The 16,228-nt window shown below is 46.8% G+C and overlaps 1 protein-coding gene across 13 annotated transcripts in view; it reads right to left on the bottom strand.

The window, feature by feature from the left end:
* Window positions 1-16,228, bottom strand: part of ADGRB1 (adhesion G protein-coupled receptor B1) — a 255,238-nt gene that overhangs the window by 127,066 nt on the left and 111,944 nt on the right. For 10 of the 13 annotated variants that reach the window (XM_068672757.1, XM_068672760.1, XM_068672758.1 and 7 more), the window contains 3 exons: window positions 9,194-9,301; window positions 4,200-4,364; window positions 2,468-2,631 (listed from right to left, as the gene is read on the bottom strand). In XM_068672757.1, the coding sequence (XP_068528858.1) occupies window positions 2,468-2,631; window positions 4,200-4,364; window positions 9,194-9,301 (437 nt within the window). Of the gene's footprint in view, window positions 1-2,466; window positions 2,632-4,199; window positions 4,365-9,193; window positions 9,302-16,228 lie in introns of all 13 variants that reach the window. The other 3 variants (XM_068672759.1, XM_068672769.1, XM_068672770.1) reach the window with 2 other exon arrangements.

Genomic DNA, 16,228 nt, shown 5'->3' with positions numbered 1-16,228 from the left:
TGGAGCGCTTTTTCTCATTAGCAGCGGTCATCATGCTCTGTTTAGCTCTCATTAACTGTTAGCTCTCACTCAGAATAAAAACAACTGAATCAGAGGAAAGTCTGAATTCTGGCTTGCATCACGTTGCTGTAGATTGCAGCTCATTTTCTTTCACTTTGTTTATCAGACCAAGAAAAATATATGCAGCCTGGTCCCCTGTGTCATCTGCAAGGCCCCAAATAATCTCAATTGCAGTTGAGTGGCTCTTTGTCTTCAAGCATGGGAGAAAATATCAAAATATCCAAATGAGCAACTGTTAACTCAGATGGTATCACATGAGCTTGGAAGGTCTGAAAATAAGGCAGAAAGGTACTTCCAAAAAGTGCCCATTTTTGGTAATCCAAACTTGATGTTTTCATCATGCATAATTCAAATTATCATGTCCATGCTTATCAGCCCCAAGGAGGAGAAATGCATGAGGTGGTGGCTGAGGATTGGTTCTTCTCTGGAAGTGATCCCAAAAGCCACAGAGTAGGTCTTACCAGATGTAAATAAGTTCCTCTGATGGGACGAAGTGACAGTGATTAACCTTCCACAGTGGTCACTGATATTGGAAAGTTGACATTGCATTTCCCAAAGTAAATATTGCTTTTACCAAAAAAAAAATGCTTTTTCCATACTATACAGTGTTGGTGGTGATTGGAATCCTACCACCACTGTGAGCTTCTGGAAATGGGAAAATGGAAAAAAGCCACATCCACAAATTGCTCATTCACTGGGAGAGAGCGAGCAGGGAATTTCCTTTGAGATGAGAGCTCATTTATTTCTGGACTGCAATTGTAAAAATATTTTTAAAATGGGGAAGAGGCCATGTGGCATCTCCAGCCACGTACACTGATGTAAGGACGTCTCTTGGGCAAGATGCTGAGGGATCTCCATCATAAACCCATCAAAGACCATTGCCATACCACACAATGAGTCTATCAAAGTTCCTTGGAGCCTGCTTTGTGCAGCCTGTGCAGACACTGCCATTGTCTTCCCCCTGATTTCTTTTCCTCCGAAGGACTTGGGACTCAGCCGGCGATATCTGCTGCTCCAGAGGAACAAAAGCTCCGTTGTCCCTGAGCAAAGCATTTTTATCGGCCGCAGTAATAAATCCTCTGAGCGGGGCGGGAAGGAGCGATACGGATGTCTGGCGTGTCGAGCACTGAGCAGCGCCCATTGTTGTGCTTCAATGAGTCCCCCAGCGCTGCACTCATTTGGCACAGCAAAGCCACTGATTGCCTTTGTGGCATTAATTAGAGCTGAAGTCTTTCTGTTGGGCTGCCTGTCTTTCCTCCCCCCCTCCCCGTTTCATTTGAGACAGTGTATCCACATATTTATTTGCATTTAAATTAATTATGGCTCAACATTAACTCAGGATATGCTTTATTGCCCAAGCAATGCCAGGTCTGACTTCTTCAATTTGTCTTTTTTATGACAGAGCCAATTTGATGCCTGGGATGTCCTTATTCTGAGGAGAGCCTTCTGGACGGCAGCCAGGAATCCAGGGATAGTTACTTGGGGTGAAAACCAGGCGGAAAATGCCAGGAGGTTTCTCACAAATGTTTTCGCAAAGTTCTCATCACTCCCACAGTCCCTCTCCTCCTCCGGGGACATCATAATTTCTCATAATGATTCTCATTAAACCTGAAAAGTGTCAGTTGACATTATCCTGGGAGAGGGGAGGCGTGCTGGGGAGCTCTCTTGTGTTCTGATCGCGTCCACCAGGAAACCCCCAGCTAAATTAACAGAGGCTCTGTGGTAAACCCAGGGCCTCTCTGGTTCAGGGGAAGGAAACCACAGGAGCACAATTGGATTTCCAGTGAGCAGAAACCATTTTGTCTTGAGGTTTGTTTCTGGTGTCTCAAAGAGAAAATCAGAGAGAGGCATTTGAAAGTAAAATCTAGGTGATGGGAAAAAGCTCCTAGAAGTATGAAAAATATGTCAGGGAACGCTCTCAGAGGTCTCTTAGTTCATCTCGCTGCCCATGGCAGGTTCCAGTACAGAAAGAACTTGCACAGACAGTGAAATCCAGGCAGGTATATAACTAGTGGGCAAAAGCACTCACTCCTGCACAAGAAACCCAGGTGGGCACCATGGTTTTGAACTATCCATTGGGGATAATAAATGAAAAATATGAGATGTTCATGGAAATGTTAGCGATAACTGAGCCAGTCCAGATCCATCCCATGTAACGTGTCCTTAGTAAGTTACTACACAGGGCAAATTTGAACCTAAAATAGCTGAATATCCCCAGAAGGTGACTCTTGGTTGCTCCTCTGATGTCTCCTTTCCTTATAGATGATCCTTTATGGAACAGATCAGTCTGTGTGATTCTTCAGCCAGGACTGACAGCTACAGAACTCTTTGTTGACCCACCTGTGGGCATCTTTGGGGGCCAGGAGACCTGCCAGAGGGAAGGCCTCGAATCTCTAACTGCCTTACCTGGGCAAAGTGCGATGTTGCAGAACTTCGTTTGCTTCTCTGGGCCCTCGCAGGGGTTCCCACCAAACTGTGGGGGCTTGCACGTGCGGGTCCGGTCCCTGTACCCTCTCCCACAAGTGGAAGAGCACAGGCTCCACGGAGACCACTCGTCCCAGGTGCCATGCACTGCAACCAAAGCAGAAGAAGTAAGTTTCCTTTCCAGAGGAAATCACTTCTGGAGAAGTGATTGAGCCCACTGAACACAGCATCGTACCCCCTTCCCCGTCCTCCTGAATTAGCAGCCTGAGAGAAGCTGGTGTGGGAAGGCCAAGAACAAACCAGCCTGAAATCTGCAAGAGGAACATGGTGTAATTTTTTTGTGATTTGGTATTGACAACAAGTATCTTTTACTTTCCATCCCACTTGAAATAAATTGAAATGCACTTTTAATTCAACACGTTTTTCAGCATGTTGAGCCAAGGGAAAGGGCATTTTTTTGGAGGAAAAGATGCAATTAGCTAGAGAGGAACAACAACAACAAACAGAAAAATCACCCTTTGGAAAGCAGCATCGCCATCATTTTCTCACTTGTCACCATTTTTTCCCTTGCTCAGTGTTTTTTCTTATTGAATCTTCAAAGGCTACAGCATTTTCAAGCTCTCAGAAAAGCTGTAGCCTGTTTCATAATTGCTATCATATGCAGTGATACTGCAGGGACAAAGCTCAGGAGGCTTGGAGGAGCAGGATAGAAATGGGATGTGCAGCAATGCTCCAACACTGCTCAGGCCATCACCGACAACTCCAAGAATTAGACTTCTAAAGCCTGCTAATCTATATTAACATAATCTTCTCCAAGATAATCTAATCTAATCTGGCCAGTTTATTTATGGAAGGTTCGTCACTGTAATCTCTGGAGGCCAAATGTTACAAGGATGTACTGATCTCTCTTAAGGGACTGCAGGACTTCACCCTTCCAGCTTTATCTGGAGAAGCTAACACAAAATCTATAATGCTTCAGAAAAGAAATAAAAATGCAGTCATGCAGTCACTTTTCCAGTCCTCTATTGGTTGTTAACTGATCCACCAGCCTCAGGAAGGGGGAGTTTAAACCTAATGTTTTGTGATTGTCATCAGGCACCTTGCATGATAAAAGATAACTAGAGCAGAAAATTCAGCATGGGAACCAGCTCTGTGGTTTTGCCCTTGTAAGATTGGGTTGAACAATGATGTCTCTGGTCAGGAGTTGTGAATAACACACCTGGTTTAACAGCACAGTTCTTCAAAGTAATATCCAGGCCCCCAGATTGTGCTTTATCATCAAAATTGTGGAAGAAGAGATATAAAAGCGGAGAGGGATAGCTCAATACATGAACATACCGGCAGCTGAGTTCTTCGTGCTGACTTTGCAATGCTGTACCTTGTGTTAGCAACTGAAAGTGTCATCTGTCACTGCTCTTTCCCAGTCTGCCTCATGCTTGGAAACACCCCCCAAGGGTACAGGCCTTTCAGATATATTTTGCTCATTGCATTTAAATAGCATGGAATTGTCTGTACCGTACAGAGCAAGTGCCCTTCTAACAGGGCTTGGTCAATTAATGATCTCTTTGTGAGACTATAAGTGTTAAAAGGGAAGGAAAGGGAAAAAAAAAAGCCTCCTTCCAAGAAGATATCATGAAGGAGATGTCCTGAGCTGTTAGTACTCCATGAGCCTCTCTTCCCCTCCTGCCCATGGGTGCACGGAGCGCTCAGCCCACCTGGGCACACAGCAGAGTTGTTGCACTGCCTCTGCTCCCGGAGAGGACCGCTGCACTGAGTGCTGTAGGAAGACGACACGCAGAACCTGGTCCTGGTCTGCCAGCCCTCCCCGCAGGTGGTCGAACACACGCTCCACGGGGACCACTCCTCTGCCGCGGGGTCACCTGTTGGGGTTGGAGCAGAAGGTGAGGACGGGGCATCCTTGGTCCCTGGATCTCTGGGGATATGCTTTGAGAGTGGCACTTTGCCAGCAGCTAAAAATCTGGGAATTTGTGCAAAGTGTCCCATGTGTAGGGGGCAAGGGGATCGGTGAGAAGGGTTTTTTTTTGGGGGGGGAGGGACATTTCTCAGTGTTGTAACACACACACACAAAGGGAATGACAGAGAGGAAGTAACAGTGGTTGGGTAGGGAAGGTACATGTGTCCAAAAACAGAGCAGGTGTAAGGATCCAGCTCCTTTCCCTGTGTTCTCTTGGCAGAGGGGGAACAGATAAAATAGCAAAATAAAATCAACTGAAGCAATCCCACAGAGCTTTCTCTTGTCATCTCCTTCACCTGTGGAGAAGAGCTGCTTTGAGCATCTGACTTCCTGTATACCCTATAACAAGTTCTTCCCTGTAGTATTGGGAAGACAAGTAAGAGCATCCCACTGAACAAACGATGGGGTGGAAAGGACTGAGACATATTCCCTCTATCACTGATACCCCTGGACTCATATGGTCCTACCAGGAGGGTATCTCCCAGGTCACAATAGCCAGAAAAGTCACAAGAATCATGTTGTAGGAAAGGACAAATATTCCTTTCTTTTTCATAGGCACTAATCTATCTTTGGGAAAATACCTAGATGAAAAGAAAAGCTTGCTCTGTTTCATTTAATTAAAGTCTCCATTGTTTGTTTTTTAGATTTCTAATGGGTTACCAATAATTACACATGATAAACTTAGAACACAACATTTGGTATGTATAGCACACGGGCATATGACACAGGCAAACACCAAGAGCACATCTTTGAGGATGCATAAGAGAGGGGCATGTCCTTGTAGTAACAAGTTCTTAAGATCATCAGACTACACCATGTCACATCATAACCAGATACATCTGGCAGACCACAGATGAAATACACAGGACCATGGCACTTGGCGCAGCATGACTTTAGGGGTCGTACATGCTCATGGCACAGCCTGAACTGCACCCAGCACTTGGACATGTGTCCAGCACCACCACCCCATTCCCAAAAACAGCTGGACAGTAAATGCTGTATTAGACTGACCAGCTTCAACACAGAGCATGAAAGACATACAGATAGTGGGCTGGCACAGCTTGAGATCTTGTCCTGCTTGTAGGCTTAAAAAAGAGCTGAGTGTCCATATAGGAACCGTGATGGGATCTGTAGGGGTTGGAGACCATCAAACTGTCCAAAACCGCCTCACCTGCCCTAAAGCTATGCATGTTTGACTTCTTCCCCGAGGTGATATATTTATTCACCAGTGTCTTACAGGAGTTGTCTGCACTTAATTAAATTTTATGCAGGATTTCAAGTGTTTGTGGCTCTCATCAGTCTGCTCATTGGACTCAGAAAGAGGGGAAGCTAAGGATGAGGCTTTCTCTACTTCATGTGTGCTGTCCCAATGATTATTGCAAGCTCCTCCTTTTTTAATATGTCTTCCTACCAACAAGATTAGGGACAAAGAAAAAGGGACCTTGCATTCCCCTTGGGATCTGTGCACCACCTGCCTCCCTTCCAGCCTGTGCAGGGGAGGGACTCTGAATGTAACCGTGTTCATTAAGCCAAAGTTGCTCAATACTGTTTCATTTTGCATTTTGTTCCATTAATCTACCCAACTGGTTCCAGTTAGGGAAATGTTGCAGACCACTGGTCTTTCTCTGGAATCTGTAGACTGTGTGTTTTCAGGCCTTGGGGCTTCAGGAAAGCAATGCTCCTATATCCCATTTCTCATGTAATAGATCTCCTCGAATACAGAGATCTGCATTTCCATGGTAGTTTGATTAACTTTCCAATAAGGAACCCAACTGGTTCTGTCAGATAATCTTGTGATTCTCTGAGTTGACCACCAACCCGTTACCTTTTAGTACCATCACATTTTGCTTCAGCATCTTCCATCCAGAATGGCCCAGACTCCAGAAGATCCCTCTTTGGCCCACAAAGCCCAACCATCCCTGCTACCTAGCCCACCTGGATGCTGCATGGACACGAAGTCTTCGCAGTGCTTGGAGAAACAGCCAACCTCCTCCACCAACCCTGCAGCAACCCGCCAGTACTGGACCCCACAATGTAAAGTCCCTCAGTGGCAGAGAGCTGGCTTTTGTTGCTTGTTAAATGCTGCCAGCCTGTGTTCATAAGTCTTTCTGCAAGGCCAGAGGTAGAACAGAGGAAGTCTGAAGAGATGCAGTGGCTTCCTCCATCAGTAACCCATGGCTTGAAGGGCTTGCCATCCCACCACCTCCCCATTCAGACCTGGCTGTGGTTTTGCAAGCTCCATGTCCAGACAAGAGTTAGTGTCACTAGATGAGTGAATCGCATCTCTGACCCAAATTCCACCTAGTCTCCCTCATTCCCCATCTTTGTATTTCTTTTCTTTGTCCTTTCACCATACAAACAGATATTTATAGAGGCTAATCTCAATTATCGCCCCCCACATTGCACCAGTGCTGGTATTTTCAATCTGTAATGTAGTTTATTTTCCAAGTGCTGGTTACTCCTTTGGGTTTGCTATGGATTTATATAAACCTACACTGCATCCAGACCCCTCAAGCCTTGAAGAGATGCAACTGTATTTCAAACCATGCCAGACCCAGTCCTGAGAGGCTCTCAGAACATCTTGGCACTGGGAAAAGCCCTCCATTCTCCTTCCAAGAGAAGCAGAAATAAAGATCATCACCAAAAACTACAGATGAGAAGATTTTCTGCACTCCTGCAGCACCCCTCCTTTGGCTGGAGAGGGCCCAGCAGCCGTCGCAGAAGAAGACACTCTGGGCATTGCTCCATGGAGTTGTAGTACTGCCATCCAGGATCCTTTCCAGCACCTGGCCAGCCCTGTGAGGAACTGATCTGGCTTTACAGAGAGCTCAGCTGGCTGCGGGGTCCCCATCAGCGCCTGCAGCTCCTCCTGACACTTCCTCACTCGGCATTAATTGAGCGGCACACGGCTGTCATCCCTCCGCCAGGATCCCTTGATTTTTGGCACGTCCCACCTCTCTGACATCTCGCCACGTGCCACCTCCTCCGTGTTCACACCCTGCCCTTGGCAAAAGCCTTCTGGAAGCGGCGCAAGGGCTGGAACGGGAGTGACGGGGCCAGGGACCTGCTGGGATGGATCTTGCTCTTGCAGCTTCATGTTTTGCCAGGTCTTACATGGATGTGAAATCACTTACAGTCTACAAACAATGTTAACTGCTAGGGAAGCCTTGTGCTTTGCTTGTATCCCCAGCCCGAGACGCCCCCTAAATCCCTCTCTGGGCTGTACCTTCTGCCTGGTCTTTACATCTCCTCCATCCCCATCTCCCTGACCACCCTGGCTGCAGTTAGTGTTTCTGGAACAGCTGCAGGAGTGTGGTCTGCTCGTTGCAGGACAGCCCACTGTTTCCCAGTCGGACATCCCAGTCCAGACTGCTCCCAGGGATACACCGCAGCCCAGGTCAGCTTTGCTGCTGCAGTGGCTACGATGGCAGGGATGTAACAGAGATATCCCCCGAGCCCAGATGCACAACAGGAAAAAATGTTTAAGTTATAAAGTTTAAAGTTATAAACCTATTGGCCAGGCTACAGGCTGGAGTAAAGCACCAGGGAAGCACCTGAGACCTGAGGCACAGCAGGAAAATGGGGACATCCCAAGACTTGCCTTGGAGATCCTTCCCTTCGCCCCCCATTTGGACCATTCTCCAGGTAGCAGCAGTATCAACTGCAACATTTTGACAGCTGCCAGTGCTCCTGCAGGCTACAGAGCTGCTCCCACCAGAGGGAGCAGACTCAGTGCAGGGCAGCAAGGAGATTCAAACCATCCCCACAACCCCAGCTGGTGCCTGATCACCTCCAGAGCCTCTGCACCACGGTGCTGCTTCCTGATATTGCTGCTGCACAGTGGTAATATCCTGCTGAGTTGGATGGAGAACATCTGACATGCACCAGAACATAACCCCCTCTCCCTTATGTTGCAGCCATGGCTCCTCTGAAACATTTCTAGAGCACAAAGTGTTTGCAAGCCCACAAGGCAATGATTTTTAACCTGCAGCCAGGGTCAGCACATCTTGCATTGCCCAAGAGCTATGATGCGTTGAGCGCCTGCCATGAAAGGCATCAGTAAAAGGACAGCACAAAGCCTCTCCAGATTGGACCTGGACCACGTCCAGGTCCAGTTCACTCTCACCTTCCCAGATCACACACTCTGATGTTATTAAATCTCACTCCTCTTTGATTGCAGGAGGGCGGAAGGTCCTGCTGCAGAGGCTCTCAGATACGAGCCCTTGCACAATGCTAAAGACTTGGTGCCAAGGGAAAGCAGCCTTGCTCTCTCCCTGCTATGCCCTGCACACCTATGGTCGATGGGAAGGTATGGCATGGACTTCAGCAAAGAGGCTGTATCGCAGTAAGGTCAGCTTTGGCTTAATGAACTATGGCTATTTAGATAGTTCAGACAAAGCAGCGATTTAGAAGTAAGGCAGGGTGATGAGAAGCAGTCTGTGAGAAGCATGGTCTGGTTAGAGCTTAGCGTCTAACCCTCTTTGCCTTCTTTAATTAACGGCAGCAACACAAATCCCTTGCTGGGGCAATGGGATGGGAACAAACTGAACGGCGACTGTTTGCTCAAGGTGTGACTTGCTGGGTAAGACCACACCAACCTGGGAGGAAAAGCGTGGGTTAGGTGGGTCATTGGAACAGCGAAGCGAGTCAATGCAGGCAGCCCAGCCCAGCCGGGGGGTGCAGGGACCAGGAGGGTGCCAGCTCCAGAGGCTGTCGTAGGAGGTCAGAGCTTACCTATTTGAGGTGCAGGGTACCCGTAGTGCTGCAGTTCGTCAGTGTCCTCTCGCTTTCTGTTATCTGTGGACCTCAGCGATTGGCTTCTGGAATTATAGCGTCCATTGGCTATGGCAAGGTAATGGGTCATGTAAATACACCTTGGTTCACTCTGCAAGATCTTTCACTACAAAGGTTACACGTATAAACAACAGTGACCTGCAATGTTTGGTTGACATCACCACCTGCTTTCCAACCCCGGCACCCTTGGCAGTCCCCAGGGGCTGTAGCACCAAGCCAGCCTCCAAGACTTGGTCTGGCTGGCAGGTCAACCCCTTGTTTCACTGTGACACCTGGGACCATGAAGGATACGATCCCTTGTGCCTGGTCTTTAATTAACTGTGGTTAATTGCTAAGGTGTCTGCACTCTTTGTTGCACTTGTGTTTAACCTTTTCGGATGTGCTGACAGTAAACCCCACCAACCCTGGCAGTGCTTTGAGGCCTATGGTGATGATCGGCAGTATTTCTCGGTGGAAAACTCTGCCTTGCAAGCGACATCTACTTAGCAATGCTCAGTAGAGTATCCAGAAACATGCTGAGTAGAGCAGGCAGGTGAGGGCAGGTGAAAAGGAAAGGGATGGCTCAAAAGGATGTCTCCTCCACCAATGCTACCCTGTCACCAGCAACAAGGAGAGATGAAGGTCTGGGGCCAACACCATGGCTTATGGACCCACAGAGCTGCCACTGGGCACTTTTGCAACTCAGGTGAAAGAGCAAAGATTCTGATTATAGCATCCAGGTATCAGTGGAGGTCTCCCACTGAGGACTGTTGAAATCATAAGATAAATCATGTGGAGTAAAAGCGCTGAACTCCTGATGAACAGCAAGCACCCTTCTTCCTGCCAAACCCACACTGCTGCCAGCTCTGCATTTGCATCCCATGTGGGATTCCTTGCTACAGAGGAAACTCGAATTTGACTCACGTTCTCCTAGGTTTTGGGCATGTGGCAAGCCTGATTTACACAGACACGTGCCCTCCCTAGTAAACAGACAAGCAACCGAGCAATAGCAACCAAATTCCACCCACCAGACCTGCCCACTGTAAATCAGGAGAGCTCAGCTGACTCCACTGGAGTCACACAGAACAACAGAGAGCAGAACTGAATCCAAGTAATCTGCGATCTGGCACCCAGTTTGTTTCCAAACAGCAGGTACCAGACAGAGGGTCTTTTTTATTTTTTCCCAAGGAGGTAAAACAGTCAGACACCTTTTCAAGACACACAAACTGCGAGGAGATGAAATGGTGACAAATCCTGGAACCCTGGGAAAATTAATAAAGGTTAATGAAGCTTCAGCATGGTGGCAGGAGTCTTCGTTGGCTTCCAAAAAGGGAAAGCAGAGGAGGGAGAGGAATGATTCAGAGTTCCTGCCAGGAGCCAGACTTTATATTCAGCAGCTTGGTTCATGGAAGACGCCCATCTAGTGTGTGAAATTATGTTATTCCCATTACTGCCACTTCAAAGAAGGGCGTAAGAAACCAAGGGACTGATCACACCACCACCTCCAAACCCTTCCAGCACTCACTGGTTGCAGGCTGCTGGCTGGAGGGGACAGGATGGGGCAGTCATCAGTGGCAGGGTAGCTATAGCTGGACATCAGGACTACAAACTCCCTGATATTTGCATGCAATCATTTTTTGTTTGTCTCTTTACAGGAACAGAAACGGCCCAAATCTCAATCTCTTAATCACTACAGAGCCATGAGACCTCTGTATTTGAGATTCTGTTCACAAAAATGTTAACCAACCTCTAACTATATCCAGTGTTCTGAATTTGCTTAGGGGCAGGTTAAATTATTTCCATGCTCTGAAGTATGGGACACATCCCAGACACTGATTCATTCCCACCATCCTTGCATTCCTTTCTGGCTATACCCCCACACATTAGTCTGCTCTGATTTAAGCCCTCTTCATGAAAGCATCTAAACCACGAGGACCCACAAAATCTTTAGCTGCTGTAAATCTCAGAGACTTCCCAGAGACTCATTTAGGCTGGGAGGAGAAAGGAGGTGGGCAGCAAAGGGCAGGTGTGGGGTTTGGATGGATTTGTCAGCTGCCCACAGAAAGGAAGGTGACAGGGAAACGTGAGACTGCATGTCTCAGAAGTGGCCAGTGAGCAAGCATGGATAGATGGACGGGGAGACAGGGAGAAAGGAAGAAAAGATAAAAGATCAAAATAAAATTAAAAGCAACCCTGGCACCATGGCCTTCCTCCCACCAGCTCTTAGGGCTCTGTGTTATTGATGTTTCCTAACGACTGATCCTGGACTGAGCGAGCGGCATGACTTCCTTCAGAAATGACAAGCCTGCACTGTTATTGCTCATCCTAATTAAAGGCGATCAGGTCCAGTGGCTGAACACGTCACCCTGACAGCTCGCCCCAAGCCTCCTCCAGCAAAGTCTGCCTCCAGGCCCATGCCAAGGTCTCTCTGCTGCAGCACGCAGAATGCCTGCCATTTGGAAATGGTGTTGGAAAGAAGCAGGTCAAGCCCCATTTAGCACAGAGCACGGCTTAGATTTGACTTGGATAGTTACCTCCAATATATGCAAAACTCAGCTGTGATTCTGAAGGAGGCAGGGAGATCCAGGTCTTTTATGCACAAGGTAAAATTGGTGTAAGTGATGCTTTGCTGTGGGGTTTTATGCACCTGAACTTTATGGGGCCACAAAATAAAGGTAGTAGGGAACTGGTCAGATCTCAGAAACTTGCTCCCTACAGCAGTGTCGGTGGAGAGGAATAATGCCAGGATCAGTGGAAAACCTAGATGTGATTTACATCCCAGCTATACAAATAACACGGGGATGGCACACTGTGGAGATACCCAGCACCTTGGAGAAGTCTGAAGGAGGGGTAGAGAAATAATGTCCTTGGGGCAGCCAAGAGTAGTTGCAATTGCACGCAAGAGGCAAAGCACGTGAGATTTTATAAGATGAGACTTAGGAGGATGCTCCTGCAATGCTGGCAGTAGTGGGAAGAGGAAGCTGGTGACCAATGCTGCTGATGAGAACATGTAACATGTCAGCCAGCATCTTGCAGTAGAGTTGAGGGAAAATAAATAAATAAAAGTAATGCAGAGACTTTGTCATTGTGAGACAAGTTTTGAACATCCAAGAGTTTTTCACCAGGGCCAAGCACTCTTTCCTCTATTTGTCCCCCATATAGAAAGAAAATGATAGGATCTTGAATATTATTCAGGTAAGCTGGGGAGGTGGGATGGAAAAGATGGATCCAAGCAAAGGGTAGAAAAGAATGATTAAAAAGTCCCACATTTATATGGGGTAAATGTACCTCAGTGCAGTAAAACCGAAGGAGAAGCCAAAGGAGGTGTTGTCTATGGAGCTTCTGGGACATCCAACATCTGGTAATGGAGAAAAACTGAGAAGGGCAGAAGCAGCTCCTTGGTGGGTGTAGAAGGGAGTCATTTTGGAGGCCACTGAATATAAGACAACTGTGTCAGCTAACAAAATGGCCCAAATGGCCCAGTCTGAACATCTGAGGCTTATGAAAATGTCAGTGAGATGCTTTACTCCCAGGTATGAATTGTCTGAAGCACCATTAAAAGTGGGAACACAACAAAGTTGCTGTAAGTAGCAGCTTGCATGTATAAGTCAAGGTGCTCTTCCAGCTTGATATGAATTGCAGCCTGGTCTGTGGCGAGCAGAGATGTTCAGAGATGCTCAGAATATTTCAGCTCTGTGGCTGCAGCAAAAATGCTATTTTAAATGAAATCCAGGGGCGTCATAGAACAAACAGACATTCATCCACATAAATGGTGAACACGTGTTTCTTCACACGACTAACAGTTGTACAGCTGAAGGGCCAGATCCTTATCATGCTAGATGCTGGAAGTCAGCACAACCTGATGGGACTGGACTGGTTTCACACTGCTGCACCTGAGGGCAGGATGCAAGCACTCCTCTCCCAGGCTAGGGGAGACATAAGTGCCTGATTTGCGTATTCATAAATGTCAGAGACGGCTTTGCGTTACCTCTGCCAGATGGGATGGCAGGGTTTCAGCAGGCTCCTGTGAGATTTTTGTTCCACAGGAATCAAGGCTGGCTCCTTTCAGCTCTGATGGTTCTTGCACTTCTTCAGCTCTGCCGAATTCTAGTGCCAGGGGCAGGCCCATGACATCCCTCCTCTGGTCTGGAGGTTGTCCTGCCTTGTACAGCCAGTTTCTCCTCCAGGACACTCTGCATTCCAGGTCACCAGCAACCATAGATTTTAGTACAAAAGAATAGTATGTTGCCCATTCCATCCAAAAGACCTGGGACTCAGAAGCTCTTTTGCAAGCATTTGCCATTTGGTTGGCTTATTTTCTCCTCAATAAAACAGCAGCTCCTGGCCAAGTCCAACAGATGGAGGAAATCTCCTCTGTCTCTACCAGAGAAGAGTATATCACCAGGTCCTCTGCTTCTAGCAAGGAAAAACCAGAGCTACAACAAACACTGAATATTCTCCTTCAGATTATGTCACTTGAGATGAAGGTCTGCCATGAAAAATAGTTCTGCCCGAGTCAGGCTGCTGCTACCAAAGTTTCCTTTCCAGTGTGGGACAAGTGTTCATTACAGGTTTCCTTCAGGATTTTATGGAAATATTTATTTTTTTTTTCATGCAAATAATTTACCTGACACCCATGCCCTTGTGCTTGGGTGTGTATCCCTGGGGCAATTTAGCCAGATGAGGATCAACTGGCTACACAAAACAGCAGAGACACTGGCTCAAGCAAGTGCGAAAAAATTAAGCCCACACAGAAGTGTCACCTGTGGATACATTCAGCTATGCTCGTGCAATGAATTATAACACTACTGTCTCCAGTCTACATGTGCAGAACCACCGTTCCCATCACTGCATACTGGGACCTACTTCAAGGTCCTCCCAAGGCTGCTCTGGAAGAGGAAGGCTGGCAACAGGATGATAAGGAGGGTTGGATCCCTCTAGCACATCTGCCATGGACAGGCAAAAGAAAAGAAACCAAGAAAACCTTTGTAGATCCTCTACAATCATTCATCTAACAGCTCCAGAGAGTTCAGTGGGATCATGCAAGGTTGTTCCCATTGCGAACTTGCTCCCGATACCATATCAATGACCTCTTCTGGCTGCTGGAAATCCAAAAAAAACAGCTAAGACACTTCTGCTAATCAGCCACCAGTTTACGAGCCACTTTGGCAGGAACAAGGAAGGAGAAGCTAAGAGATGGGCTTGCCCTTGTGTTGAAGATGAGGGTAATTTCTGACATTGAAACATAACTTGCTCGGTCAGCAGCTGATTTCACTTTTTAATGGTAGGATTACTTTTCTTCAGCAATTTTTGATGGTCCCAACTGCAGGGAGAAAAATACCAAAGTAATCATCCCTGTTTTGCTTTGATGCTTTATTGAGATTACAGATGGCTGTTTGGTCAAGGAAAGAAACATTTTTTGTTTGTTTATTTTCTACCAGGAAATTCAGGTGTCAGCCACTCCACTTTATCTGGAGAGCTAGCCAGGTGTTATTACAAAGGATTGAAATGCTGTGCAACTCACTATGAAAATATACTTCTGTCCAGTTCTTTTTAAAATAATAATGTTTCAGAAAAGGAATTAAAATGTAGTTAGCTGCAACATATAATGAACACTTAGGAAAATAACAGTTCAAGTGGAAGAATGAACATCCTACTCATCCCTAAGAAATTTGTGAGCAAAAGTCAGTAAGAGAATAACAATGACACATTTAAAACAGGATTTCTAATCTACCTCTAAATTCTCCTGGGTTTTGGTACAGATCACAGCAAAGAGAAGAAAAGGGTAAGTATAAAAATGCAAATGCAATTCCCGGGTCACCTTGTATTTTGGGGTTTTAAGGAATATAACTTGTACCTCTTTTATGCATAGCTCCAGAGGCAACAAGGGACAGATTCTCCGAGGAGCAAGGTTAGAGCCAAAGGCACAGCTGGGGTAGATGTGGAGAGATGCAGGTTTATCCTGAGGTTGGACGTAGAGCTCAAGATGTGCATGGGCAAGTCATTTGGAAGAGTAATTGTTCACATTTTCCTTCAAATGCTTTTCAGCTTGCCAGCATGAAAGCATCACAATGGGGCTCAGCAGTTTGTCTGCAAAGAGGCGCTTAGGAAAATTAATCAGAATTAACTTATTTATTTCAAAGGGATAAATCAATCTGTGCTGCCTCCCTCAGTGGATCCACACTTTTTCCAAACTATGGCTTTTCACTTAGCTTTCTTCCCAAACAAGCTCTGTTGAACTAACCACACTTTAACTGGAGCACGAGTTGACTGGATGGTTAATGAGAAGAGGACTGGAAGGCAAGTGGAATAATTTATTGAATCACAGTCCCTGGGGCACAATCAGCCTTTTCCTCACTTAGGATCAGCTTTGCTCAGTGTTACACTCTAGAAAAGTGAGTAAATAAATGGTGAGTGAATAATGATTCATCTTCCACTGCTCTGCTCCATGCAATGAGTAAAGCTGGAAGCCCAGCCCAGGCTTCCAGGCTCCCTGGCTGCTCCCTTCTTCCTTCCTTGCTGCAGCAATTTCAGGAGATCCAGCACAAAGAAGAGCAAAGGCTGGGGCAGATCAAGGGAAAGCATGATGCCCCTTGTTCAGTGTTGTTGGGGCTGGACCTGGAACAGTGTGTCCAGTCTGGGGCAGTCTGGTTCAAGAGGGATGTGAAGGAATCAAGCAAGTCCCATGGATGGCTGTGAAGATGATCAGGGCTAGGGATGGATGGGCTTCAAAGAGAATTTGCAGAAGCTTGGACCCTCTCTCATTTATCCAACACAGGAAGGGGACTCTAAGGAGTATTTTTTGCCTCTTCTCCCATGTGCTGTCATGTCCCAGGAATGGCCACAGCCTCAGAGCCCCCTCTACAATGTTATCAGTAACTCCAGACATTCAGGAATTCATGTCCATGTCCACCAAGCAAAGTGCCGTTCTTCCTCCAGCTCCATTTAGATGCAATCAAGTCCTACAGCTGGTCTTTCCCCTCAGGTCCAACTTCC

Source organism: Anas acuta, chromosome 2 (genome assembly GCF_963932015.1).
Source record: "Anas acuta chromosome 2, bAnaAcu1.1, whole genome shotgun sequence".
NCBI lineage: Eukaryota > Metazoa > Chordata > Aves > Anseriformes > Anatidae > Anas > Anas acuta.
This window is presented reverse-complemented; position numbering and strand designations above follow the sequence as displayed.